Source organism: Hemicordylus capensis, chromosome 1, assembly GCF_027244095.1.
Source record: "Hemicordylus capensis ecotype Gifberg chromosome 1, rHemCap1.1.pri, whole genome shotgun sequence".
In the NCBI taxonomy this organism is placed as follows: domain Eukaryota; kingdom Metazoa; phylum Chordata; class Lepidosauria; order Squamata; family Cordylidae; genus Hemicordylus; species Hemicordylus capensis.
This window is the reverse complement of record NC_069657.1, coordinates 378,656,257-378,682,486: the sequence shown is the minus strand read 5'-3', so window position 1 is coordinate 378,682,486 and position 26,230 is coordinate 378,656,257. Positions and strand designations below refer to the sequence as shown.

Genomic DNA, 26,230 nt, shown 5'->3' with positions numbered 1-26,230 from the left:
CTGTTTCCCATTACCCTATTATAGTTACACCCCTGCTGCCAAGTGCTGGTATGAATGATGGAGATTTTGGCTGAGACAAGTAAACTTCACAGATTGGAGAAAACATGAGCTCACAATTGCCCTTCCTCTTCTTCTTAACTTGTCTCAAGGTTGGACCTGCCCATGGTTATCCCTAGCTCCCCCAGCCCCAAGAGGCAGTAGCCACCACTGCAGGATATATAAATTTGCACATCAAAGTCAGCTCTTCTGGCAAAGCCTCAAGTCTCTCTAGCACAATCTATTTTTCAAAATATGTTTTATAAGTCATATGAAAGAACCAAAGATGAACTACTCCAGTGATCTTAACCATTTGCAATTTATAAAGACAATTTGATATGGAAATGTTTATGGGAATTTATGAAGATGCTTTCTGAATCATCCATTTAATTTAAATTATATTGGGAGACTCATAACTTTCCTGTTGTGCCTCTTATTCTTTGATAAGGCAAAGGCTTTGCTGTGTTTTGCAGCTGTTAAAATGTGCCTGTAACAGAAGAACACTTATGCATGATGTGACAGATATAAGCTGCATTTTTAAAAAAGCTTCCCTCAAACATGTAACAATGCAATCATCTGATTGCTTGCCCCAATACATAAAGGTGTCCATGTATGTAGATCACATTTTTGTATGTGGTTTAATATGCATGCCTTTGGAGAAGAGAAAAGGCCTCACTATTGTGCTTATTCCTTATCTGTGAAAGAGATCTCCTTCCCAAGAGATCACAGCCAACAATGAAAGAGATGCTAAACTGATTTGGGAGCAGCATTCCCTCTAACAGGGATTCCCAGATGTTGTTGACTACAGCTCCCATCCCCAAGCAAAGGCCATTGCAGCTGGGGATTCTCGGAGTTCCAGTGAACAACATCTGGGAATCCGTTAGAGAGAACACTGTTTGGGAGCTGTATTGGTTCATATCTCCTCACATCAGCTGCCAACCTTCTGCTGCCTATCCAGCAGCTCTTTTATCACCCTATTGGCCCACTGCTGTTTCTCATTGCTCACTCCACTCACCTTCTCCCTCTTTACTGAAGAAGCAACAGTCCTTGATGTTGAGGCTTTCTGTAGGTATGTGGGTGCCAGCAAATGCTTGACTACAGTATAGCGTGGCTGGAAAATGGTTCTACACCTACAGGTCCTGGTTAAACATATTGCCTTGTGAATCCCCACAACAAAGAAGATTAACATTTTTGGACAGGACACAATCAAAGATAAACAAGAAATAGCAAATTCAGTTGTAGTAAACTTTATTTAGAGCAGGCAATTTTGGGGATTTCCAATTTAGTTTTGTGAAACTGCAAATTTGAAGGCACCCTAATTTATGCAAATCACCGTCAGTCAAAAATCACCTGTCAGTATATATGAACTTTACATATTTGAATACTACCTTGAAGGGGTGGGTGTGGGTGGGAAGGCTTTGCAACTCTCAACATTAAATCTGGACTTCTTCTCCCATTGAATATTTAAACTGATAGAACAGAACAAGGCTAGGAAAAAATTGACCTTTTAGATCACTAGCAAACTGCACATCACCCGAGAAGCCCGAAGAGATCTAGAACCGATTCCGATATACAAATGTATATATGTTATGTCACAATCCCTGTAGTTTTCTATCTTACACAAACCCTAAATTTAAATAAACAGATTAGACAATTACAGAGGCCTTAGGAGAATGGTTGTAATAGTCTGCTATATAGTGCACAGAGCAAGATGTTTAACTAGAATAATCCACACAATTTGCCCACAGTCAATGTCATGATCTAGACTCCATATGTTCAGAAAATGGGATTTTCTTTACACAAGATACAGAAGTTATCCTTAACACATGTTCACATGCATGCTATCTTTCCAAGAACCAGCTTTAGGATACAAGCAATTATGTCACAAATGGCTCTCAGTTGCACATATAGCAGAATACTTGGCCTACTTTATTCATCTTGGCTCTCCCATTTCCATAACATTTCCCTTAGTCCTGAGATACAACAGCAGCATGTATAATACTGAAATCAATACGATAATCAAGAACCCCACACCCATATTTGAAAGGTTTGAGGAGGGAATTCTCATGAGATATAATTTTTGAACTGGGAGTAGTATTGGTTATACTGAAATGTGCTGCTTATGAGTGATAAACAGCATAACCCACTCGTTTCCAAATTAGATCTGAAACTAGTAACTGAGAAACTTTCTTAAAATGTAGTATTTAACACATGTTCAGTAAAGGATTCTCAAGAGCATATGCACAAGTATTGACAATGCTAGCAAACAAGCTTAGTGTTTTATTTTTAGAATATATATTTTGTTAAACATACAAAAATGTGTATTTGTTTCTTCAAAACTCCTTTAAAAATTCTCTTATGGCTGTAAGATGTGTTCAAAATTGGTTGCATTACTAGCAAGAGTGCCCAAATTAGAATGATTTCCTTAAGCTGAAAAAGCCTTACAGCCTACTTCATATACAAAGTGCCATGCCCAAAGTGAATTCCTCATCTAGAAGAAATCTGGAAGACTGCACTGAACACATGCAATGTTCAGGTGGACAACCCCTGAGAAAAGAAGAACCTTTAAGGTTAGGATAATTTTAATGGACCTCAGAGACAGGAGTCTAGGTGTTCATTGATTTTAGCTTCCAAAACCTCAGAGTGACAGACAGGGCAGCTAACCTTTCTACTTTGATCACTCATAGAAGTAACAGATTTTCCCAAGGATGTTGGTTCAGCCTTGCTCCTCACAGAAGGGCTAGCCCACCCTGGCTCTGCTTTCTTTATGAAGTAATTTTCAAAGGCAGCTGTATCTTCCATTTTGGCTCGTTTTGGTGGCACACTAGATGTATTCATGCTTCCATTTCCTTGAGATGCAGTCTGAGGTCCTGGAGTGGATAGAGTTGGTGCAGGTTCAGGAATGCTTCTTTTTAATGTTCCCTTTGGTGATAAATCCCATTTAGCATTTGTAGAGTTCCAATCTGATCTTCTTCCATTAAGAAAACTGTTTCTAATTGGTGAGCCATTAACATTAGTGTAAGCTTTTGTATTAGCAACAGATATTTTAGGAAGTGTGATGCTGGAAACATAGCTATTTTTGTCACCACCGCTGCAAGAAAATGGAGGGGAAGTGTTTGTACAGGGAACATTATGTTCCAAGTCTGTTTCACTTTTAGGATTTGGTCTTGATGAGCCAACTGGTGAATGATGCTGTGAACCAAGCAGCTCTCTGCTCTTACTGTTGCTTGGACTTGTGAATCTTCCTAAGGACAACACACTGCTTTTTCCTCCAAGCACATATCCTTTTCCACTAAAAGGAATTATGCTTTGTACGTTGCCTCCATGAGCTCTTCCTGCAAATACATCAAAAAAATTACTTTCAGCCCAAGTAATATTCAGTGGTTACAGATTTAAAACAAACAAACAAACAAAAAAAAAACCTTAAGCAACATTGATGAGGCAATGATAAGCAACTAGGTTCAGACACTAAGGTGAAACAGTGCATGCCTCTCCACCATGGGACACGATGCATAGGCAATTGATACAAGCAGATAAGAACAAACAGATTTTGAAACAGGTATTAACTAGGTTAAATATTTCAAAGTGTGGAAGATTTATTCAAAAGACAATGCACCCAATAGGCTGAATGTGGGAGATGGAACAAAGCAAGACTGGCAGGTTTCAACGATAGTGGCTGACTTCATAACTAGATTAAGTTATTGAAACTAAGTAAGCCTTTAGAGTAACTCGTGAGTACTACTGAATAATTTAGTCTGGATGTCAGCCATTGATTGGTTTGATGAGCAAACAACACATTTTTCTACCTGGTGTTTTGCAACGCCAAGACAGGCCGTCTCCAATTCATTATGGCTCATTCTGCATAAACACCACAACTAAAACATTGCTTTGCCATATTTATTTTAACTGTGTTGCTTTAATTTATGAGGAGTCTGACTCTGCAATGGAAAGACAGGGTATTGAAAATTGTAGCTTAAATAACTAAATCAATCTGACCAAGTGTTCTGCCAACAAGACAGAGATAATTTTTTTATTGAGGACTGGACTGGCACAGCATTTTGGGGTCATACCAAATAGTTCTATACAGCAGTCAAGTAATATTCCAGTTCAAACACACCATTAGTTACATTAATGTATAGATCAGACATATATAGAAGGTTGATATTCAGCCTCCCCGAGCCCCCAATATAAACCAGTGTTAGATATAAATCTGCATAACTAACATTTAAGAGCAAGGGTCGCTGAGAAAAACCCTGATCCCAGTCTCCTATAACATTTTCAGAACATATGCTTAGCTAAATACATCATAATTAGCAGGTGAAGAACTAGAAGAAGGTTCAAGTACCTTTGTCATCAACTAGAGATTTTGTTTGATCAGTCTTTTTTTTGCCTTTCTTGGAGTAGTTCTCTGGCTCTTTGATCTTAGTGAATGTCCCCCCACAAGTCTGTTGGTGCTCAGCCCACCAGAAATCCTTTGCAGATGGTGCTCTATTCATTGCACGCTTCACATAACCAAAATATGGCTTTCTACTTTGACATGGACCATTACATCTCCACCAGTGCTGGCGATAGGAATCTACTTCATCATGAAACTCATGATAGATCTAAGATTAAACAAAATAAACACCCTTGATGATGCAGAATATTCATCTCTATTTTGTATTAACTAAGGACACACTTAACTGATCCATAGGCTCTAAATGACATGTACACAGAGATCCCTTGCCAGCAAAGACTTCCCTGGTCACCAAAGCTGAGAGTTCCACATGGGCATTCTCATTAATTTAATTGTGCATATTTATATACCACCTACAACTAGTGTCTCAAGACTGTTCATACCCAATTTAAAATACACCCATAAAATTAAACAGTTAAATAATTTGACCAACCCAAATTCATAGAGCTGTCCCCAACTCAAATGTAAATGAGAGGACATCTGCTAAGGACAGAACTACATTACAGCCAAGGCACAGCTTAACCACTGGGAAATGTTGAGGATCCATGTGCTCACTCTTTCTCAGGCACGTGCAGATTACTTTCTCTGCTTCCACTTCTTGGTTTGCAATAACTATAGCTGGCTATAATGTCAGAACCAGGCAAAGTATGTTATCAACAATCACAAACAGCCTCTAAACCAGAATCAGAAACACTCTTCAAACGGTGGTTACTGATTCTTGTTTGGAGGCAGATGACTATTAGTCATAACCATCATTCCCCTTATTTAGACATCACAGCAAATTACAGCTAGCACAAACCAGGAAGTGAAAGAGGGAATTGGTAGGCACGGGGGAGTAGCACCTCATGTGAGCTTGTTTCATGTTCTCAATGGCTACAACACGGCTGGCCTCTAACATCTGGACCACACCAGAGCACACACAACAGAGCTCCATCGTAACCAAGTGAGACCTCTGGATTAGGGCCATTTGGTGCTATTCATACCCCATTAAAATCAGTGGAAACTAATTTAAGAGATCTAGATCACAAATACCGCTTTTACCTAGCAAATGTTAAAGGACAAAATAACCATCCACTCAAACTTATATTTACAAAAATTAGTATTTCCTCTCATACTTTTATATTGTTGAACCAATTTCTCTGTCACCAGTAAGCCAAAAGAAACAAGACATCAAAAGGGCAACTGTAAGCAGTTACCCACTGAGTTCTTTTGCAAGTGAGTGAGTTAAGGACTACAGATTTATGAAGAGCAACTGCTATCAAGGTGACTAGGTGATATTTGAGGAGGTAAACATGTCCATGCTGTACCATTTCAGATTGCAGACACATGACTGAATACTATTGCCTTGCTTTCTCCTTCACTTTTCTATGTGGACAGAATGTTTTCTATGGGTGAACATTCAAACATGCGAGCCCCAACTACAGTCTGAGGTTGTACAGTCCTACGTCTGTCATCTCAGTGAGAAGTAGGCCATAGATGGCACTTTCCAGCTATTACAGAGCAGTGAATAACTGGTGCCTCTCTAAAACAAGCTCTAGAATTGCATTTTGAAGAGCACTAGCTTCTGCCAGCAGTTTTCTTGTACTACTGTTCTTGCATAGCGACCTGTGTCAAAGCCATAATGACCAACCATGCAACAAATGGGCAGATTCAAGAAACTGCTTGAGAGGAAAAGTGGTCCACAATGCCAGCCCTGGGTGTATGTAGTTTGACTCTTTGGGGAATAATGTTAAAGGCTGCAGTCCTATAACCAGCAACATGTATCCAAATCCCAGAGGTTTAAGTGCATAAGCTATTTCGTAAGGGCGGTCTAAAAATCAATCAAACAAACAAATAAATAATAAAAACAGCCCTGCTGGATCAGGTTCAAGGCTCATCTAGTCCAGCATCCTGTTTCACACAGTGGCCCACTAGATGCTTCTGAGAAGCCCACAGGCAAGGGATGAGGGTTTACCCCCTGTCCTGCCGTTGCTCCCCTGCAACTGGTATTTAGTGGCATCTAGCCTCTGAGGCCGGAGATGGCCAATAGCCACGAGACTAGTAGCCACTGATAGACCTGTCCTCCATGAATTTGTCTAAGCCCCTTTTAAAGCCATCCAAGCTAGTGGCAATCACCACATCCAGTGGCAGATAATTCCATAAGTTAATTATGTGCTGTGTGAAGAAGTACTTCCTTTTGTTGGTCCTAAATTTCCCAGCCTTCAATTTCATGGGATGACCCCTGGCCTAGTGTTGTGAAAGAGGGAGAAAAATTCCTCCCTGTGCTCCATGCATAATTTTATACACCTCTATCATGTCTCCTCATAGTCGCCTCTTTTCCAAACTGAAGAGTCCCAGATGCTGTAGCCTAGCCTCATAAAGAAGGTGCTCCAGACCCCTGATCAGCTTGGTTGCCCTCTTCTGCACCTTCCCCAGTTCTACAATGTCCTTCTTGAGACAGGGTGACCAGAACTGTACACAGTACTTTAAATGTGTCCACACCATACATTTGTATAAGGGCATTATAACATTAGCATTTAATCCCCTTATGATCAAGTCAATAGTAAATCCCCTTATGATCCTAATGATCCCTAGTGTGGAATTTGCCTTTTTCACAGCTGCCGCACACTGAGTTGACACTTCCAGTCACCGACACCTCAGATCCCATCTGTGTATATGTGAAGTTGTGGGGTTTTTTGCCCTAATATGCATCTCTTTACACTAACTATGTGCATCATTGCACATAGTAAGAGTAACAATGTGCAGGAGTGAGGATAGGAAGCCAAAGCAGTGAATAATAATACTTTTTTCTATCTCTTTAACATAGCAAAGAACTTATCTGAGGAGCAACTGCCACAGAGGTGCAAACACTTTAATGGCTGGAAAGAAACTGAGGAAATGGTGCCTAACCGCCAAAAATAGTGGACATGCTGCATGCATATGGGGTGGATCTTGGAGCCATGAGGAGCTAACAAATTCCATCTGGATGATCCTGCACAGGCACAGAACTCAGGCTTAAGGGAGTGTCAACGGATCATTCCCAGATCATCAGTTACCAGTAAGCAAACCTATTTGTTCTCATTAATTGCAGCACTATTTATAGTCTGAAGTAAACAAACATTCATATTTTCCATTTTCATTATAGTTAATGATGACTTAATTTAACATTTGCTTTCATTTGAATCTTAACATATCAGAAGGACTTCGTTTGTCATATCTGTACACCTTTCTCGTATGAAATCTATTTCCAGAAAACAGCTTTAAATTTCTTCCAAGATGCAGTCTGCATGTGGAAGAGACATTTAGAGCTGGGGACTCTTTAGGAGGAATAGTATTGGGTTATTTTAATTATCCGATTACTTCTTTTAAAGTTAAATTTTTACTTACATTCTCCTTATACCACTCTGCAAAAAGCAAAGTCACTGACCTGTCATTACTAGAGATGTGCACAGAACAGGTTAGGCGCTTCTTTTCTTGAGTGCCAAACTGGCTCAAAATGCCGGCGTTTGAGCCAGTTTGGAGGCTGGGTGTGGGTGGCTTACTTACTTAAAGGGGCAAGGAGGGTGCCCCTTGCCTGTCCATCCCTGCCCCGCTGCTTCCTCCCCACCGGCACTCTCCCAAGAAGTGTGGGTGCAAGGCTGTAGCATTCCTCCTTTCAGCCCCATTCTGCATCACTACACAAACGGCTGACATCTGTGCGCAGTGGGCATTTGCGTGGCGACCCTGAACAGGGCTGCAAGGAGGAATGCTGCAGCCCCAAGCTCACGCTTTTTGGGAGCGTGCTGGTGGGGAGGAAGCAGTGGGGCCGGGATGGGCAGGTAAGAGGCACCTACTCTGTCCCTTAAAGTAACCCCCTGACCTCCCAAGAGTGCATGGAACCTAGTCACTACTAGCTATGCCTTGCTGATGTGTCACATAGTCTCTTATGCTATGCTTGAAGTGTTCAGAAGTCTGGAAGCTACTGAGCGTTACAAGAGAATGCTTACCGTAATATTGGCCCCAGTTAAGCGATTTATCCGATGCATGTGTTTGCAGAACTCTGGGCCATGGGACTCACGATCTTTGACGCTGTTGTCCACAAACAACAGGGCATGGATCATTTCATGTAACAGAGTCTGAAATTAAAATAATTATTGGATTATTAAAGATTATCTTTTGAGGGGAATGTGATTATTTTTTATTAGGTTGGCCATTTTAGGAATGTGTGCAGTCAGTTTTTTAAAAACTGGTTTATGTCCATCAACAGAAGGAGTCCTATCTTACAATACCTCTACGAGATCTTTCCTTGGCCGTAACTTTAAAAGTGGCTCACTGAGTCGGATGGAGCACATACCACCCCGTCCTTCATAGCAGCAAACTCCAGCACACCTAGAAAATACAGCACACACACACACAAGCTTGATTACTACTGCAGCCTATTAGGCACACACAATGAGGTCATTCACACAGTCAAAAACTGTGTTCTACCCAGGTTTGGGAACTGTGTGTGCTCCCGATTTTTGGTTGTTTGGAAGCAAAGAAAGAGAAAAACCTGGATAGAAGTGATTGTGTGGAAGCAAGGGAGGAGGACAACCTGGATAGCTTTTCCTCCTATCTTGCTTCCACACAATCACTTCTACGGGATTTCCCTCCTAACTTGCTTTCACACAACCGAAAATTGGGAGAACACACAGCTCCCAAACCCAAAAACACATTTTTTGATTGTGTGGATGACCTCAATATTTGTTAGCTGCTCCCCCTACTCAACTCATGGCTAATTTAGACTTTTCCTAGAAACTAGCTTTCCTGTTCCAATGTGTGCAGAATATTTTGTTTATAATTAGTGCTACCAAACATCAGTAGGTTTACTTATAGCAGCTGTTGTGGTATTATGCCCTTGAACAATTAAGCAAGAGACAATTGAACAAGAGACCGCATATATGGTGGCCACACCCTTTGTACTGCTCTAGTAAATGATGGGATATAATGTTCCACCCAAATTGTAAACAAGAACCAAGAGGCCACATCAGCATATAAAAATGGAAGACCTGGTTTATGACTTGATGCATTTTTCAACATAGAGTTCACACCCCAGCTGAAACTAGACCTGGAATTCCTGTTTCTCATGCAGAACAAACAGCAGACTGGATCAGTGGCTAATTTTGTCATCACAGCTGGAATGAACTTAACAGCTATGTTCACACAGTGGACTATGGACACAAGAACTTTTCACTTCCAGTTAAAGTGTTTATTTGAAATTTCCAGCAATACCTATTCAGTTATAGCTTGCGGTATCTATTTTCTGAATCACCATTATTTGTATGTGAGTACATGCAGTATGGGGCCACCTAATGGCACAGTGGAGAAAAACAACCTGCCTAGAGAACAGGAGGCTGTTGGTTCAAGTCTCCCATAGTGTGTTTCCCAGAATATGGGAAACTCCTATATCAAGCAGTAGCGATATAGGAAGGTGCTAAAAGGCATCATCTCATGCTGCACCACCTTAAGTGGTGCAGCAGGGAAATGCTTGACTAACAAGCAGAAGGTTGCCAGTTCAAATCCCTGCTGGTACTATATCAGGCAGAAGCAATATAGGAAGATGCTGAAAGGCATCATCTCATACTCTGCAGGAGGAGGCAATGGCAAACCCCTCCTGTATTCTACCAAAGAAAACCACAGGGCTCTGTGGGCACCAGGAGTCAAAATCGACTTGATGGCACACTTTACCTTTACGTCTCCATTACCTGAACTTTTTCTGAGGTAAAACAATCCTTAAGATTGGGGACATATGTTTTCAGGTACTAATATTCATGTGCTTATCAGAAGCTGCAGCAAGGCAAAAAGTTGGATTTGTTTGTGCACTGTGCCTGCAGCAGCCACAGGACAGTTTGCAGTGATTGTGGCAGCAGCTAAGAATGTGCTCTAATATCTTCTATCTACATCAGGGCTGCAAGACTTTGACCCTTCAGCTGTTGAGACTTCAGGGAGTTGGACTACAACTCCCATAATCCACAGCCACAATGGGCCATTAATGAGGGAAGATGCGAGTTGTAATCCAATATCTGCAGGAGGACTGAAGTTGTGCAGTCCTGGTCTGGATGAAATTTAGGACCTTCTGCGCTTGGAAATTAGCCCTGCAGTTCTGATCTACACATGCAGCAGAATGAGGTGGTAGATTGGACTATGCCAGAATGCAGGCAGAAATCAAGAAAAAACGCAGAGCAGCGATCAGGCTGAAAGATCCTCCATCCACAATGCACATGTTTTGTACTTAAAGTTTTTTGTTTTTTTTTAAATGTGGGAGAATATTCAAGAACAGCAAAGCCGCCCCTCCCCCCCATTTGTAGTGGTACACTCCACTCTGTCACTTTATTCTGCTATAGATGATGCCACAGGGCACACAGGCTCCTTTGCTAATATAGCATTGCAAAAGACATCATACTGCCTGTACAGGGAGAAATACAAGTGCAACTTTGCAATTCTCTGCCACTTGGACAGAACAGCAAACTTGCTACTACTGAGACTCCACCGAGATGACGAACTTAAGACTACGACCCAGTTACGTAAATGGTTTTGAGCAAATAACTGTTTGCTCCGCCTCAGCATCCCCATCTACAAAATGGGAATGTTGACTTCTGAAACAGATTAACACTTAGAGAGTCAGTGTTATCAAGGGGATGCTGCAATTGGATCACAATGCAGCTGTAAAATTCTTAACAGCCTCTTGCAAGAAAGAACTGCTTCAGGAAGAGCAAAGTAATAAAAAGGTCTTCCCTACCTCTTCATATGACTAACATGGGTATGGTTAGAAACAAAAGGCGAGGGACTAGAAACCTTTTGTTGACATACAGTACCATCTTAACCATGCTTAATCAGAAATAAGTCCCAACAAGTATAATTTGATTTTCTTTCAAGTGTGGACAGGATTGCAACCTTAGTTTATGGTCCCTCTTTAAGGGACCATTTCCCATTGATACGGATCAATGTGAAGATATATGAGAAAAGACTTGTGAGACACTTCACACATACAGCGCCTTGAGAGAAAGGACTGGCAGCCTAGACCAGTGTTCTGAACTGCGACGCTTGGGAGTCAGTGGTGGCTACCGGTGATCATAAATGCGGCTCCATAACTAACTGTTTATTAAAGTAAGGTTGCATCATTGAGTCGGTGCCTGGTTTTCTTTGGTAGAATACAGGAGGGGGTTACCATTGCAATCTCCCACACAGTATGAGATGATGCCTTTCAGCTGACCAATATAGGTGTTTCCCATTGTCTGGGAAACATACCAGTGGGGATTCGAACCAGCAACCTCTTGCTCCCTAGGCAGGTTACTTCCCTGCTGCACCATGTTTGTAGGTGACAGCAATCGTTTATTAGATCTGTGCAAAAGTTTGGCCAAAGTATGCTGCATGTTCCTCCAGCAATGCACGGAGGCGTCAGCTGAGAGGAGGCATGTTCAAGAGAAAGAGCCCTCTCAAGTCCCAGAGCCGTCTTGAAAGGCACAGGGGAACTAGACTCCACATGCCTTTCCAAGGCAGTACTGCAGCTCGAGAGGACTCGGCTTCCCTCAAGGCCTCCCCCGTCCCGCCCCTCAGCACTGGGCAGTGCGCCCCACTGGAAATGGATCTCACACTGGAGGCGTTTTGCCAAAGTGGTCCCGCTTGAAAAACAGTGAAGAGCACTAGCCTAGAAAGAAAGGAAAAGCCCAGAGTCAGTCATTTCCCCTGGACAAGCCCGGCCAAGGAACCAAGAAGCCGCTGCCTCCAAGGGCCACGGAGGGAGCGCCCCCGCCCCGCCCCGCCCCCGCCCCCCTGCCCTTACAGCGTCATGCGCGGGCTCCACTTCACTTCCACGGCCGCCAAACGCCCCCAGAAAAGGGTCTCGTTGAACTGCAGGAAGAGGCCTCGCACGTCGGGGCTGGGGTCCAGCAGCTCCCAGGCTTCGTCCACCACCGAGAGCGGCCGCGGGACAGAAGAAGGGGACGAGGAGGAGGAGGAGGACGCCGCAGCCTCCTCCGCCTCCCACTCCTCCTGCATCCGGAGTGCCAGCAGGAAGTCTCCGTCCATCACGCCTGGAAGGAAAAGAGCAGCTCAAGCGGAGCCGCTGGTTTGAGATCGGCCTGCCAGCCAGCCAGCCGGCATTCACCAAAAAACCGCTCCAACTCTAGCGCATGCTCTGAACAGGATTGTATTGGGAACACACAGACACCCCTCCCGTCCGTTTCCTGCCGCAGCCTTTCGGCTGCTTCCGCTTGCGCATCGCTCCGAATTCTGGGGCTCCCGGGATAGCGATCTATGACATAGCCTCGGCTGCGCCCCGCAGAGATAAGAAAATACAAGAGTGACCTACTCCATTGTCTTGGTAGAAAATTACGGGTTTGCATGAGAAGCTATTTTATCAGAAGCTTGGATGGTGTCATTCTTCTCTTCTTCTATTACTATGCTCGGCTTAGCGCAGGAATATAACCTATTTCCTTGGCGGCCCCTTTTGTCCAATCGCAGCCACTCTTCTGTCGCACTGTCGATGAGCTCGGCGGCTGCAGAGGGCGTCTTTGGAAGTCGCATTCTTGCGCAGGCGCAGGCGCAGCCTCTGCGTGGGTCTTCTTCCTCCCTGCCTGCCGCTCGGGCTCTCGCTGCTGCTCCGCGGTAGTCATCATGGCGCTGCTGCTGGGCGAGATGGTGGCGGCGGCTGCGGCTCCTGCCGGCGGCGGCGGCGGCGGGGGGAGCCGCTTGAGGCGGCAGCTGGAGTCGAGCAGCTACGCGGCCGAGGAGTACGTGAAGGTGCTGTCGCAGCAGTCGGACGGCGACCGGGACCTGCAGGAGCACCGGCAGCGCATCCAGGCGCTGAGCGAGGAGACGGCGCAGAGCCTCAAGCGCAACGTCTACCAGAACTACCGGCAGTTCATCGAGACGGCCCGCGAGATCAGCTACCTGGAGAGCGAGATGTACCAGCTGAGCCACATCCTCACCGAGCAGAAGGGCATCCTGGAGACCGTCACCCAGGCCCTCCAGCTGCAGCAGCAGCACCAGGCCGGCGCCGCCGCCGCCGCCGATGAGCCGGCCCTGCTGGGGGGCGCCCGCGGCCGGGCTGCCGCCGCCACCGCCGACCCCTTCCTGCTGCCCCTCTCGGCCAGGGACGCCGCCGCCGCCGCCGCCCAGGAGGAGGGCGGCCAGCGGAGCCTCACCACGCTGCTGGAGAAGGTGGAGGGCTGCCGCGACCTGCTGCCCGAGAGCCCTGGCAAGTACCTGGTCTACAACGGGGACCTGGTGGAGTACGACGCCGACCACATGGGGCAGGTGCAGCGGGTGCACGCCTTCCTGCTGAACGACTGCCTGCTGGTGGCCGCCTGGCTGCCCAACCGGCGGGGCGCCTACCGCTACGACGCCCTCTACCCGCTCGACGGGCTGGCCGTGGTCAACGTGAAGGACAACCCGCCCATGAAGGACATGTTCAAGCTGCTCATGTTCCCCGAGAGCCGCATCTTCCAGGCCGAGAACGCCAAGATCAAGAAGGAGTGGCTGGAAGTGCTGGAGGAGACCAAGCGCGGCAGCCGCCTGCTCAGCGAGAAGCGGCGGCTGCGGGAGCAGGAGCAGGCGCCCCCCGCCGCGCCCCCTCTTCCTCGGGCGGAGGCGGCGGCCCGCAATCCTTTCGAGGAGGAGGACGAGGAGGAGCCCGCCGGCCCGGAGGCGGCTGGCGGGGTGGAGGTGGACCTCTCCCTCGAGTGGATCCAGGAGCTCCCCGAAGACCTGGACGTCTGCATCGCTCAGAGGGACTTCGAAGGGGCCGTGGACTTGCTGGCGAAGCTGAACGAGTATCTGGCCGAGCAGCCGGCGACTGCGCCCGTCAAGGAGCTGCGCGCCAAGGTGGAGGGCCGCGTCCGGCAGCTCACCGAGGTGCTGGTGTTCGAGCTGAGCCCCGATCGGTCCCTTCGCGGCGGGCCCAGAGCCACCCGCCGGGCGGTGTCTCAGCTCATTCGCCTGGGCCAGTCGACCAAGGCGTGCGAGCTGTTCCTGCGCAACCGGGAAGCCGCCGTGCGCACAGCCACCCGCCAGCTGCGCATCGAGGGCGCCACTCTGCTGTACATCCACAAGCTCTGCCACGTCTTCTTCACCAGCCTGCTGGAGACGGCCCGCGAGTTTGAGACGGACTTCGCGGGCCACAGTGGCTGCTACTCCGCCTTCGTGGTCTGGGCCCGGACGGCGCTGCAGATGTTCGTCGATGCCTTCAGCAAGCAGGTCTTTGACAGCAAGGAGAGCTTGTCTACTGCTGCCGAGTGTGTAAAGGTGAGAGGAAGCCCGGACTTCAAAGGAGGGGAAGGGGGCGGTTCAAAGTCGTGTTCAGTCAAACATGCTTCATTCTATCACTGCTCTGTCTTTCCACTCTGTCATATAATACCACTGAAGATGTGTTATCACTTATTCAGTTTTCCATAGAACATAATAAAATAATGAATTGGAAGGACACCTGAGCCATCCAGTCCAAGTTCCTGTTCTGAAACAGGATGTTCTCTAGGTTTCCCTTCCTAAATGGGCAAACTGGCTATTCTCTTATATTTAGCTGGGGAGAGCAACTGTGTGTCTGGATACAAACCCAGCCCAGAGTCCCTCCAGTGGCTGCTGTTGGTATCTACCTTTGTGTTTCTTTTTAGATTATGAGTCTTTTGGGTGGGGAGAGGAAATCATCTTGTTTCTATGGGAAACAATTTGAGAACTTTTCCATAGAAAAGTAGTGTGTCTTTGTATACATAAACGTGTGTGTCTAGGAACATAGGACGCTGCAGGGGCGTAGCTAGGGGAGAGGCAGAGGGGCCCATGTTCACCCCTCTCCCCGGTGGCCCCTCTGAGTGAGGGAGATAATGAAGGAAATAGGGAAGGGTGGAGCTGGGGGGCCCTCAGGAGCTTGCGTTCTTTGAACCCATCTGCTCAATTCTAGCTATGTCCCTGGGAAGCCACCTTCTATCAAGTCAAACCATTGGTCCATCTAGCTCAGTATTGTCTTCACAGACTGGCAGCGGCTCCTCCAATGTTACAGGCAGGAATCTCTCTCAACCCTAACTTGGAGAAGCCAGGGAGGGAAATTGGAACCTTCTGCTTGCAAGCATGCTTGCGCGCTCTCTCTCTCTCTCTCTGTATGTGGAAGCCATGTAAATTGTGACTTGTAGGGGCTTTTGTCCATCCTGTCTTCTACTTACCCCACTCAACCGAGCGATTGCTGGAAGCTGATGAGTCAGACTGTTAAAGTCATTGAATACTCTGACCCTTGGCAGCTGCTGTCTAGGCTTGGAACACACATTAATGGGAACAGCATCATGGTATCTGTGCTCTATGTAGCAAAGCTAGGAAGTGATGAGGGTCTGATCATGAGGGAGTGAGGAGTGGCTGCTAAAGTGTTTCCTTTGCTGCTGCTTGTTCTGGGATCTGACACTGTCACTACTTCTAGCAGAAGATCCTAGGCAGTGGGGAAAGGTCGGCCTAAGATACCCTTGCATTGTCTGCACAGCATGGTGAGATCCAGGTGGCCTTTTCCTGCTGGCCAGAATGTCAGCAATGCTGGAGAAAACTTCTGATTGATAATCATACCCCATTTCTGTCTTTCCTAGCAGGATTTATTGCCAAGCCTTCTGGCATTAAAAAGTTTGGCCCTAAGGTACCATCTCTTAGTCAATTTGCTTCCAGTGGGACTTGTTTGTCATGACTGGTAAACATCTTTTTTTAAACTGGGAGGCATAAATAGAATTTTAAAATAAATAATGAACTTGTTCCACTTGTTTCGATAGATCAGGACACAACAAGCTTCCTATCCTTGCTACAAACACAGATACCATTATGCTGTTCTCATTGTGTGTGTTCAAATAATTGTTGAATTATTGTTGAATTGCGAACCTGTTCCTTTTGGGAAGTGTGACCCCGTCTAGAACAGGCAGATCAAAATCGGCTCTGGAGTTCCGACCCCGCACAATAAGTACCTCCGTCTTATCTGGATTCAGCTTCAGTTTATTCTCCCTCACCCAGCCCATTACTGTTTCCAGGCAGGCATTTAGGGAGGATATGCCAGCTCCTGAAGAAGTTGACATGGAGAAGTAGATCTGGGTGTCATCAGCAGACTGGTAACACCCAGCTCCAAATCCCCTGATGATCTCTCCCAGCGGTTTCATGTAGATGTTAAAAAGCACTGGAGAAAGTATGGAGCCTTTAGGGACACCATACTTAAGCTCAGATTTTGAAGAGCAACAGTCTCCAATCAATACCATTAGGAATCTAACTGAGAGGTAGGAGTGGAACCACAGTAAAACAGTGCCTCCCACCACAAAGACGTTCCAGATGGATACTATGGTTGATAGTATCAAAAGCCGTCGAGAGATCCAAAAGGACCAACAGAGTCACACTTCATCTGTCAATTCCCCATTGGAGATCATCCATCAGGCCGTCTGGCAGTCTGCACCCCATAGCCCACCCAAAAACCAGTTTGAAATTGGTCTAGATAATCAGTTTCCTCCAAGACTGCCTGGAGCTGAGAGGCCACCACCCTCTCAATTACCTTGCCCAGCCATGGAAGGTTGGAAACAGGCCTATAATTGCTCAACTCTGAGGGATCTAAAGCAGGCTTCTTTAGAAGAGGTCTAATGATTGCCTCCTTAAGACAAAGAGGCATCCTGCCCTCCTTCAGAGAAGCATTTATTATTTCCACCAGGCTGCCTACAACAACCTCCCTTCTAGATAGGGATGGGCCTGGACTGGTCCGGAGGCCATTGTAAAGGCCTCCGGACCGGTCCGGTCCTGGGCGGTCCGGTTCGGGTTTGGGGGGGTAGCTTTAAGAGCGGGGGGAGGGTTTACTTACCCCTCCCGCCGCTTTCCCGCTCTGGCGCTGTAATTGTAGGAGTAATTGGGTCAGCAGGATACCTCCCTGCCGCCCCTTTCCCGCTGTCACTGTAAAAAAACTCCCAGGAGTCCTTTGTGCACGTCACAGAGACATGAAGCGCGTGCAAAGGACTCCTGGGAGTCTTTTACAGCGACAGCGGGGAAGGGGCGGCAGGGAGGTATCCTGCCGCCCAAATTACTCCTACGATTACAGCGCCAGAGCAGGAAAGCGGCGGGAGTGGTAAATAAACCCTCCCCCTGCTCTTAAAGCTACCCCCACCCCAGTGCCGGACCACAGTTTGGCGGTTCCGTGCACACCCCTACTTCTAGATTGATCAAGCCATGTTGGACAAGGGTCAAGAGAACAAGTGGTAGGCCTCACTGATCCAAGCAGCTTCTCCACATCCTCAGGAGTCACAAACTGAAACCGATCCAGTCAAATCACATAAGAGGAGTTCTTGGGCACCTCTCGCTCAGACACCAAATTGATTGTGGAGTCTCCATCTAGGTTGGCCCAAATCCGAGAGATTTTATCTGTGAAAAACTCTTTAAACACATCACAGCAGGTAACTGATGACTCCAAATTCTGGTTAAAGGGATGGCGAGCAGATACTAGTCCCCTCACAACCCTAAACAACTTTGCTGGACGTGAACTCGCAGAGGCAATATGGGCAGAAAAGAACCGCCTCTTTGCCGCACGTATTGCCTGAGCATAGATCTTTAAATGTGCTCTATGTCGCAATCTGTCAGATTCTAGTCAAGTCTTTCTCCACTTGCATTCCAGTCGCCTACCTAGCCACTTCAGCCCCCGTAGATCTTCCGTATACCAAGGGGCCAAATTTGAAATGGGTTGGATGGGACACTTGGGAGCAATCGTGTCTACTGCCCTGGTAAGCAAGTTGTTCCAAATTCTCAACCAGGGCATCAACAGGATCACCAGCAAAGCCAACACTGAATCCCTCCAAGGCTTCTTGGAATCTTACTGGATCCAGTAACCTCTTCAGGTGGACTATTCTAATGAGCCTCTTGCCCCTGCGTAGGTGGGAAGTGGTTGTAAGTCCAACATTAACCAGATGGTGGTCCACCCATGACAATGGGGAGGTCAGAGGAGTCCCTACCCACAGAACACCACCCTGATCAGAGTAAAAGACCAAATCAAGCGTGTGACATGCAATATGTGTCGTCCAGAGACCACTTGGGATAGGCCTATAGTTGTCATGGCCGCTATGAACTCCTGAGCTACCTTGGACAGATTGGTCTCGAAATGAACATTGAAGTCCCCCAGCACCAAGATTCTGGGAGACTCCAACGCGTGTTCCATGACCAAGTCCGTGATCTCGGTAAGGGATTCTATTGGGCAGCGGGGCGCAGTACACCAACAGAAGTCCCAATCTATCCCTGGTCCCCAAACTCAAGTACACACATTCAGTATGGTCCAATACCCTAACAGGGACGCTGGTAAGGGAGATGTTATTCTTATAGACCACAGCCACTCCACCTCCCCGCCCACGTCCCCTCACCTGCTCCTCTACAGAATATCCTGGCGGGAGAAGCTGGGACCAAACCAAGTCTCGGTAATACATACCAGGTTGGCCCGATGAGTTCAGATTTATTTTGGACTGACCTGTCATTACAGAGGAGCAGGGAAAGGCTATGAGGGTTGTTGGCAGTGCTCCCAAAGGTCAAAGAGCTGGCACGACAGCCGGAAGGGGAGACAGCTATTAAATTTCTGACTACCCTTCCCCTGGAACAGCCTGATGACCTGCCAACGTTACTACTTCTATTCCCCACCAGCACTGGGATAGCTGCCCCATAGTCAACGAAGATGCCCCGTGTCCCGTCCCCCCCATCCAAGTTCCCTCCCTGGCATCTCTAAGACAGGGCTGAGAGAGATTGCTGTCTGCAACTTTGGAGAAGCTGCTGCCACTCTGTGTAGACAATAATGAGCTAGATGGACAGTGGTCTGACTTGGTATAAGGTAGCTTCTTATGTTCCTAAACATAGTCAGTTCCTTCAACAGTTCCTCCTAGGACTTGGTTTTCATCCATACCCCTTACCACATCTTTGTTGCCCTCCTCTGAACCTATTCGAGTTTATCAACATATCTCTTAAAATGTGGGGGCCAGAATTGGACACAGTATTCCAAGTGGGGTCTAACTAGCACATTTTATTAAGCACACAGCACATTTTTATTAATCAAACAAGTCCTAGTCACAACTAAAGCTGATTATGACTGGATCCTATATTGGCATCACCTTACTACATATGTAGTTACGATTGATTGATTAAGTGCCGTCAAGTCGGTGTCAACTCTTAGTGACCTCTTAGATAGATTATTTACAGCAGGCATCCCCAAACTGCGGCCCTCCAGATGTTGCTGAACTACAATTCCCATCATCCCAGCCACAATACATTGTAGCTGGGGGTGATGGGAATTGTAGTTCAGCAACATCTGGAGGGCCACAGTTTGGGGATGCCTGCTCTACAGGATGATCTGTCTTCAACTTGGCCTTTAAGGTCTCTCAGTGGTGCATTCATTGCTGTCGTAATCTAGTCCATCCATCTGGCTGCTGGTCATCCTCTTCTTCTCTTTCCTTCAACTTTCCCCAGCAGTATAGACTTCTCAAGGGAGCTGGGTCTTTGCATAATGTGTCCGAAGTATGATAGTTCGGGCCTAGTCATTTGTGCCTCGAGTGAGAATTCTGGATTGATTTGTTCTATGATCCATTTGTTTGTTTTCCTGGCTGTCCATGGTATCCTGAAAAGTCTTCTCCAGCACCAAAGTTCAGAAGCGTCAATGCTTTTTCTATCTTGCTTCTTCAAAGTCCAGCTTTTGCATCCATAGAGTGTCACGGGGAAAACCATTGTCCAAACGATTCTAATCTTTGTAGGTGTAGACACCTCATGGCATCTAAATATCCTTTCCAAGGCCTTCTTTGCAACCCTACCAAGTGCTAGTCTGCAGTGTATTTCTTGACTGCTAGATCCTTGACTGTTGATGGGCAATCCTAAAAGGCAGAAGCTATCCACCACTTCAGTGTCTTCATTGTCAATTCTGAGGCTGGTTGCTGTACCTGTTGTCATTAGCTCAGTCTTCTTAACATTTAGTCGTAGTCTAATTTTCTCACTGTGCTCCTCCTTGACTTTCATTATTAGAGCTTGCAGATCATCCACATTCTCAGCTATCAGAGTGGTGTCATCAGCATAGCACAGATTATTGATGTTTCTTCCTCCAACTTTAAAACCACGCACATCTTCTTTCAGTCCAGCTTCTCTCAGTATATGTTCAGCATATAAATTGAATAAAGAAGGAAAAAGTATACAGCCTTGTCTTACTCCTTTGTTGATCTGGAACTAGTCTGTTTCACCATGTTCTGTCTGGACTGTGGCTTCCTGCCCTGCATATAGGTTTTTAATGAGAACAACAAGATGTTCTGGGACACCCATTTTCCTAAGGATATTCCACAACTTGACATGGTCGATGCAATCAAAGGCTTTTCTGTAGTCAATAAAGCACATAATTGACTTCTTTCTGGTATTCTTTGGCTTTCTCAATTATCCAGTGTGCATCAGCAATGATGTCTCTTGTTCCTCAGCCATTTCTGAAACCAGCTTGAACAATACTACCTACTTTTAATACAGTAGTAGGTACAATACTTCCTACTCTTCTCATCACTCTTTTTTAACTCTATCCGCAGATCAGAGAAAGTTGCTGCCTGGGTGTTTTCCTGGGGATAGTTGCTATTCATGCCCCACAAGAAGACAAGTGGCAAATTGCAAGTTGCGTAAAAGTTTGGTTTTTTTTTAAGCCAAAAAAATAGATTTCATATCTTTATTAAGTAAGGAGAAAATGGCAGTGAGGAGTGGATTTAAACTGCAGATAGAATGAGACATTTCCAAAATTATTGAAGCCTCGCTTCAATATTGAATTCAAAATTATTGAAGTCAGTGTTTTGTGTTTGTCTTGTTTAACTTGTTTAATTTTTCCTGCTGTTCATACTGGTATGCAATTATCCACCTTTTGGGTGTTACGATGCCTCTCTGTTGTGCAAGAGCCTAACAATGTAGTGTGATTAATAATGCAACTTGTTCTTGAAGGTGGCAAAGGAACACTGCAAGCAGCTCAGCGAGATTGGTCTGGACCTGACCTTCATCATTCATGCCCTGCTAGTGAAGGATATCAAAGGTGCTTTGCAAAGCTACAAGGATATCATCATTGAGGCCACGAAGCATCGCAACTCTGAGGAGATGTGGAGGAGAATGAACCTGATGACCCCAGAAGCTCTAGGCAGACTTAGAGAGGAGATGAGGAGCTGTGGTGTGACCACTTTTGAGCAGTACACGGGCGATGACTGTTGGGTGAATCTCAGCTACACTGTGGTGGCCTTCACCAAACAGACGATGGCCTTTTTGGAGGAAGCTCTCAAACTGTACTTCCCAGAGCTCCATATGGTCCTGCTGGAAAGCCTAGTAGAGATCATCCTTGTGGCTGTCCAGCATGTTGATTACAGCTTACGGTGCGAACAGGACCCTGAGAAGAAAGCATTTATCCGGCAGAATGCATCTTTCCTGTATGAAACTGTCCTTCCTGTCGTGGAGAAGAGGTTTGAGGAAGGCGTTGGAAAGCCAGCAAAGCAACTGCAAGAGCTGAGGAATGCTTCAAGACTCATGCGTGTTAATCCTGAAAGTACCACCTCCGTGGTGTGAAATGCAATGCCTTGGTTCTTTTCATAGAAAATGTTGTGTATACTGTATACCTAATATATGTATGTATGCATATATGTCTGTTTTCCAAATCTCTGATACCAACAGAGTCCATTAATACTCACTTTAGCTAATTATGACTTGCAAGTAAATTGGAGGGCAAAGAAAAAGGGATAAAAATAAAAGCAAGTACTGTAGTTGGGAAGCCACATACAGCAGAGTCTCTGTGAAGGTCTGGTTGTGGCATTCTAGGTTAAGGAGATTACCTGGGGCTGCTAATGAAATATTCACAAATCTCATTAATATGATAAAGAATACTTTTAACAAGAGTTAGCTGGCTTTTCAGAAAAATAAATGACAGGATATCTCCGGTGGTTCTGTTTACTGAAAAGTTAGAACATGCAGCAGTTGTAGGGAAAATAAAAGACAGTCTTGAAAAAAGACTGTAAACTGCAAGTGTCAGAAAGATCTGGCTTAAACATTATTTTGCAAGTTAAAACCTGACACGAACATGGAATACCCTGTTCTACTAATAGCAATTCTAGCATGTATTACCACTTCTTATCAAGGACAAATACTGTTAGAATTGTAAGGCACATGAATCAAATATGTTTTCTGCCTGATTTGAGGTAGATGAGAATTACATTGAATGAATGCAAGTGAAAAGGGGCTGAGGGTGTGTTTGTGTACACAAGAAAGTGATGTAGCCACTTGGATATTTCATTGCAGCTTTGCCACAGCAGTCTCTGTAATCAAAGATCCAAAAATTTGCTATTATATCCTAAAAGCAGCATTGAGCTGTGGGAGGTGCTGTGTTAGAAAGTACAGAAGACATGACTGCCTTCACAGTTCTGTTGCACACATCTTTGGACTACAACCAGTGGTACTAATTGAAGGAAGAGTATATAACTGCAAAATTGTTTGCTTACGTAAGCATCAAGGAATGATAGCTTGAAAACATCTGTGAGGGTAGTTTTACATACTGCCTAATCAGCCTAATAGAGGAACTCCAGGGATCTTTTATAACTAACTAGCAGCTTTGGGCTTACTACAAATGGGAACTAGGCTTTGGGGAATAGAGGCACACGTGGGGTGAAGGAGTAAACATGAAAAGAACTACGCTATGTCAAGGCCTAACCACAGCACCCCTACCTTTAGCTCTGCATAAAGGTGCAATGTTGGTAGAGGGTGTTCTTTTCTTTTAAAAGTAAGTTGGGCTGTCTGCAAGCCTCATCCTGCCTACTAGAGGATGAAATTCCTACCATGCTGCAGTACTATTGCATTGTACCCGATATGTTGTCATTGTACCAGAATTAATGACACCGAGGGGCATCTTCCAGTTGGTTATAAAAAGAGCCTTCTGGCCAGTGTTCTTCAACAAACTGTAAAATGAAATGTGTGGCTTATTGGCTGGAAGTGTTAACAGCCTTAATTCACAACTGTGGTCTTTAGAAACTGTGGAAATATTTTACCCCTGCTCGTGAGAATTAGCTTCACCTTCAAAACGGCTGCAGATAGAATTAACTCTGAACAGAGTACAAACAAGTTGCCCCAGAACAAAGAGATGGGAAATCTCTCTGTCTCTCTCTCTCCCTCTCTTGTCCCAAATTCCACAAATGTTTGGTCGAAACAGCTGTTTGTGGGGCGAATTGCATCTTCCTAGAAGTCGGAAGATTTTCTCCCTTGCTGGCCGTGGCTCAAAAGCAACCATGCTCCCCAAAGTAGCTGAGTTTGTCCATCTTTGCCCTCCAAAGGAAAATGCTTTAGGGCAGTGGTTCCCAAACTGGGAGCCTCCAGATGTTGATGAACTACAGCTCCCATCATCCCCAGCCACAATACATTGTAGCCTGGGCTGATGGGAGTTATAGTTCAGCAACATCTGGAGGCTCCCAGTCTGGGAACCCCTGCTTTAGGGATGGGAACCACATCACTCGCATGTGCACTGATGGAATATGTACGTTTGCACTAAAGGAGATTGGGTGGAAGCAGGAATGGCCCTTCAACGGCCTAAGTGGTCCTACCATTTAAGTCATGGACAAGTGTCTCATCGGGAGGCTGCTTGAGATGGGCCTAGAAAATTATGTTTAGTGGGTGGCTTTGTATAGCTGAACAACACTAAATAGTTTGTGTGTTTTGTAATTCATGGTTTTATTTAGGTCATGCCTGAGAATGTATGGAGGCCAAATTCTTTATGAATGAGAACAATGATATATGCTTAAACTTGCAGACAGCCTTTGTATGTTTGCTCAAATAACTATGGATTAAAATAAGTGTGTCCTGAAAATATTTTTAAATGATGCTTTTGTTTGTCTAAGTCTGTGCATGTGAGAATGAGCCTTAAAAGTTTTTATTATTATTTTTATTTAATCAGGTGCAGTGATGTAGCTTTTTTCATTAAACCTGATTTTTAAATCAGATGCATTTTTTGGCAGTTTGAGCACTTAACTCTGCTACTAAGGCTGCAGTTCTAAACCCACAACTGAGTAAGCCCCATTGGATAGTGGGATTTACTTCGTAACAGTATTGTGCCTTTAGGCCACACAATAATCATAGTCATAATCAGCTATATTCCAGTGTTGTTTGGTGGGGAGGAAACAGCTCTGTGACAGCCCACAATCTTTGCATGCATAAGCTCTCAGGTTAAATCCCTGGCACTCCTTAAAAGGCTTTTAGGTAGCAGGGCTGGGGAAAGCCCCCTGCCTGAGACCTTAGCTACTGCTAGAGCAGGCGATGCTGGGTTCAATGGAACAATGATATGGCTTGGAATAAGGCGTGTGTAGCAAGTAAGCCTTGACTTGAAGCGCGCGCGCACACACACACAGTGTGTGTTTGTTTCTGCAGGGACATTCATAGCAGATGGTGCAACATAAGCGTATGTGGTAAGAAGGCAGAGCCATCTTTTGTCTCAGCTACTAGGCAGAGGAGAGCTAGTCTTGTGGTAGCAAGCATGTGGTAGCAAGCATTACAGGGGCGATCCGGGAAATTACAGGCTAGTTAGCCTAACGTCCGTTCCAGGCAAATTGATGGAAAGCATCCTCAAGGATAAAACTGTAAAGCACCTAGAAGGACAGGCCCTGCTGGGAGTGAGCCAGCATGGCTTCCGCAAAGGTAAATCTTGCCTCACCAACCTTTTGGACTTCTTTGAGAGTATCAACGAGTGTGTGGATCAAGGCGATCCAGTTGACATAGTCTACCTGGACTTCCAAAAAGCTGTTGACAAAGTTCCTCATCAAAGACTCCTGAGGAAACTTAGCTGTCATGGGATAAAGGGACAAGTACATGTGTGGATTGCTAACATTGAAAGACAGGAAACAGAGGGTAGGTATAAATGGAGAGTTTTCACAATGGAGGGAAGTAAGAAGTGGGGTCCCCCAGGGATCTGTATTGGGACCGGTGCTTTTTAATTTATTCATAAATGATCTAGAAGCAGGGGTAAGCAGCGATGTGGCCAGATTTGCAGATGATACCAAACTCTTCCGTGTAGTGAAATCCCAAATGGATTGTGAGCAGCTCCAAAAGGATCTCTCCAAACTGGGGGAGTGGGCGACAAAATGGCAAATGTGGTTCAATGTTAGCAAGTGTAACATTGTTACACTTGTAACAAGTGATGCACATTGGGACGAAAAACCCCAACTTCAAGTATATGCTGATGGGATCCGAGCTGTCGGTGACAGACCAGGAGAGGGATCTTGGGGTTGTGGTGGACAGCTCGTTGAAAGTGTCGACTCAATGTGCGGCAGCTGTGAAAAAGGCAAATTCCATGCTAGGGATCATTAGGAAGGGGATTGAAAATAAAACGGCTAATATTATAATGCCCTTATACAAAACTATGGTGCGACCACAACTGGAGTACTGCGTACGATTCTGGTTACCACATCTTAAAAAGGACATTGTTGAACTGGAGAAGGTACAGAAGAGGGCAACCAAGATGATCAGGGGCCTAGAGCACCTTTCTTATGAAGCAAGACTACAACACCTGGGGCTTTTTAGTTTAGAAAAAAGATGACTGAGGGGAGACATGATAGAGGTCTATAAAATCATGCATGGTGTGGAGAAAGTGGAGAGAGAGAGATTCTTTTCCCTCTCACACAACACTAGAACCAGGGGTCGCTCCATGAAATTGATTGCTAGGAGGTCTAGGACCAACAAACGGAAGTACTTTTTCACACAATGCGTGATCCACTTGTGGAACTCTCTGCCACAGGATGTGGTGACAGC

The 26,230-nt window shown here is 45.6% G+C and overlaps 2 protein-coding genes across 3 annotated transcripts; one reads left to right on the top strand and one right to left on the bottom strand.

Moving 5' to 3' along the window:
• Positions 1–1,267: 1,267 nt before the first annotated feature.
• Positions 1,268–12,939, bottom strand: SPRTN (SprT-like N-terminal domain). Its single transcript, XM_053298719.1, has 6 exons — positions 12,801–12,939; positions 12,273–12,522; positions 8,740–8,839; positions 8,458–8,586; positions 4,382–4,640; positions 1,268–3,371 (listed from the first exon to the last, which is right to left on the bottom strand). Exons 1-6 carry the CDS (start codon positions 12,832–12,834, stop codon positions 2,629–2,631), a joined length of 1,515 nt encoding a protein of 504 aa, XP_053154694.1. The 5' UTR covers positions 12,835–12,939; the 3' UTR covers positions 1,268–2,628.
• LOC128345960 (exocyst complex component 8) lies at positions 12,938–24,429 on the top strand. 2 transcript variants are annotated; one of them, XR_008316721.1, is made up of 3 exons: positions 12,938–14,734; positions 21,407–23,786; positions 23,898–24,429. XR_008316721.1 is itself a non-coding variant. In XM_053298705.1 (2 exons), exons 1-2 carry the CDS (start codon positions 13,106–13,108, stop codon positions 22,013–22,015), a joined length of 2,238 nt encoding a protein of 745 aa, XP_053154680.1. In that variant the 5' UTR covers positions 12,938–13,105; the 3' UTR covers positions 22,016–24,429. The 2 variants fall into 2 exon arrangements, 1 of the variants encoding a protein (XP_053154680.1); XM_053298705.1 differs by having other exon boundaries at positions 21,407–24,429.
• The last annotated feature ends 1,801 nt before the right edge of the window (positions 24,430–26,230 follow it).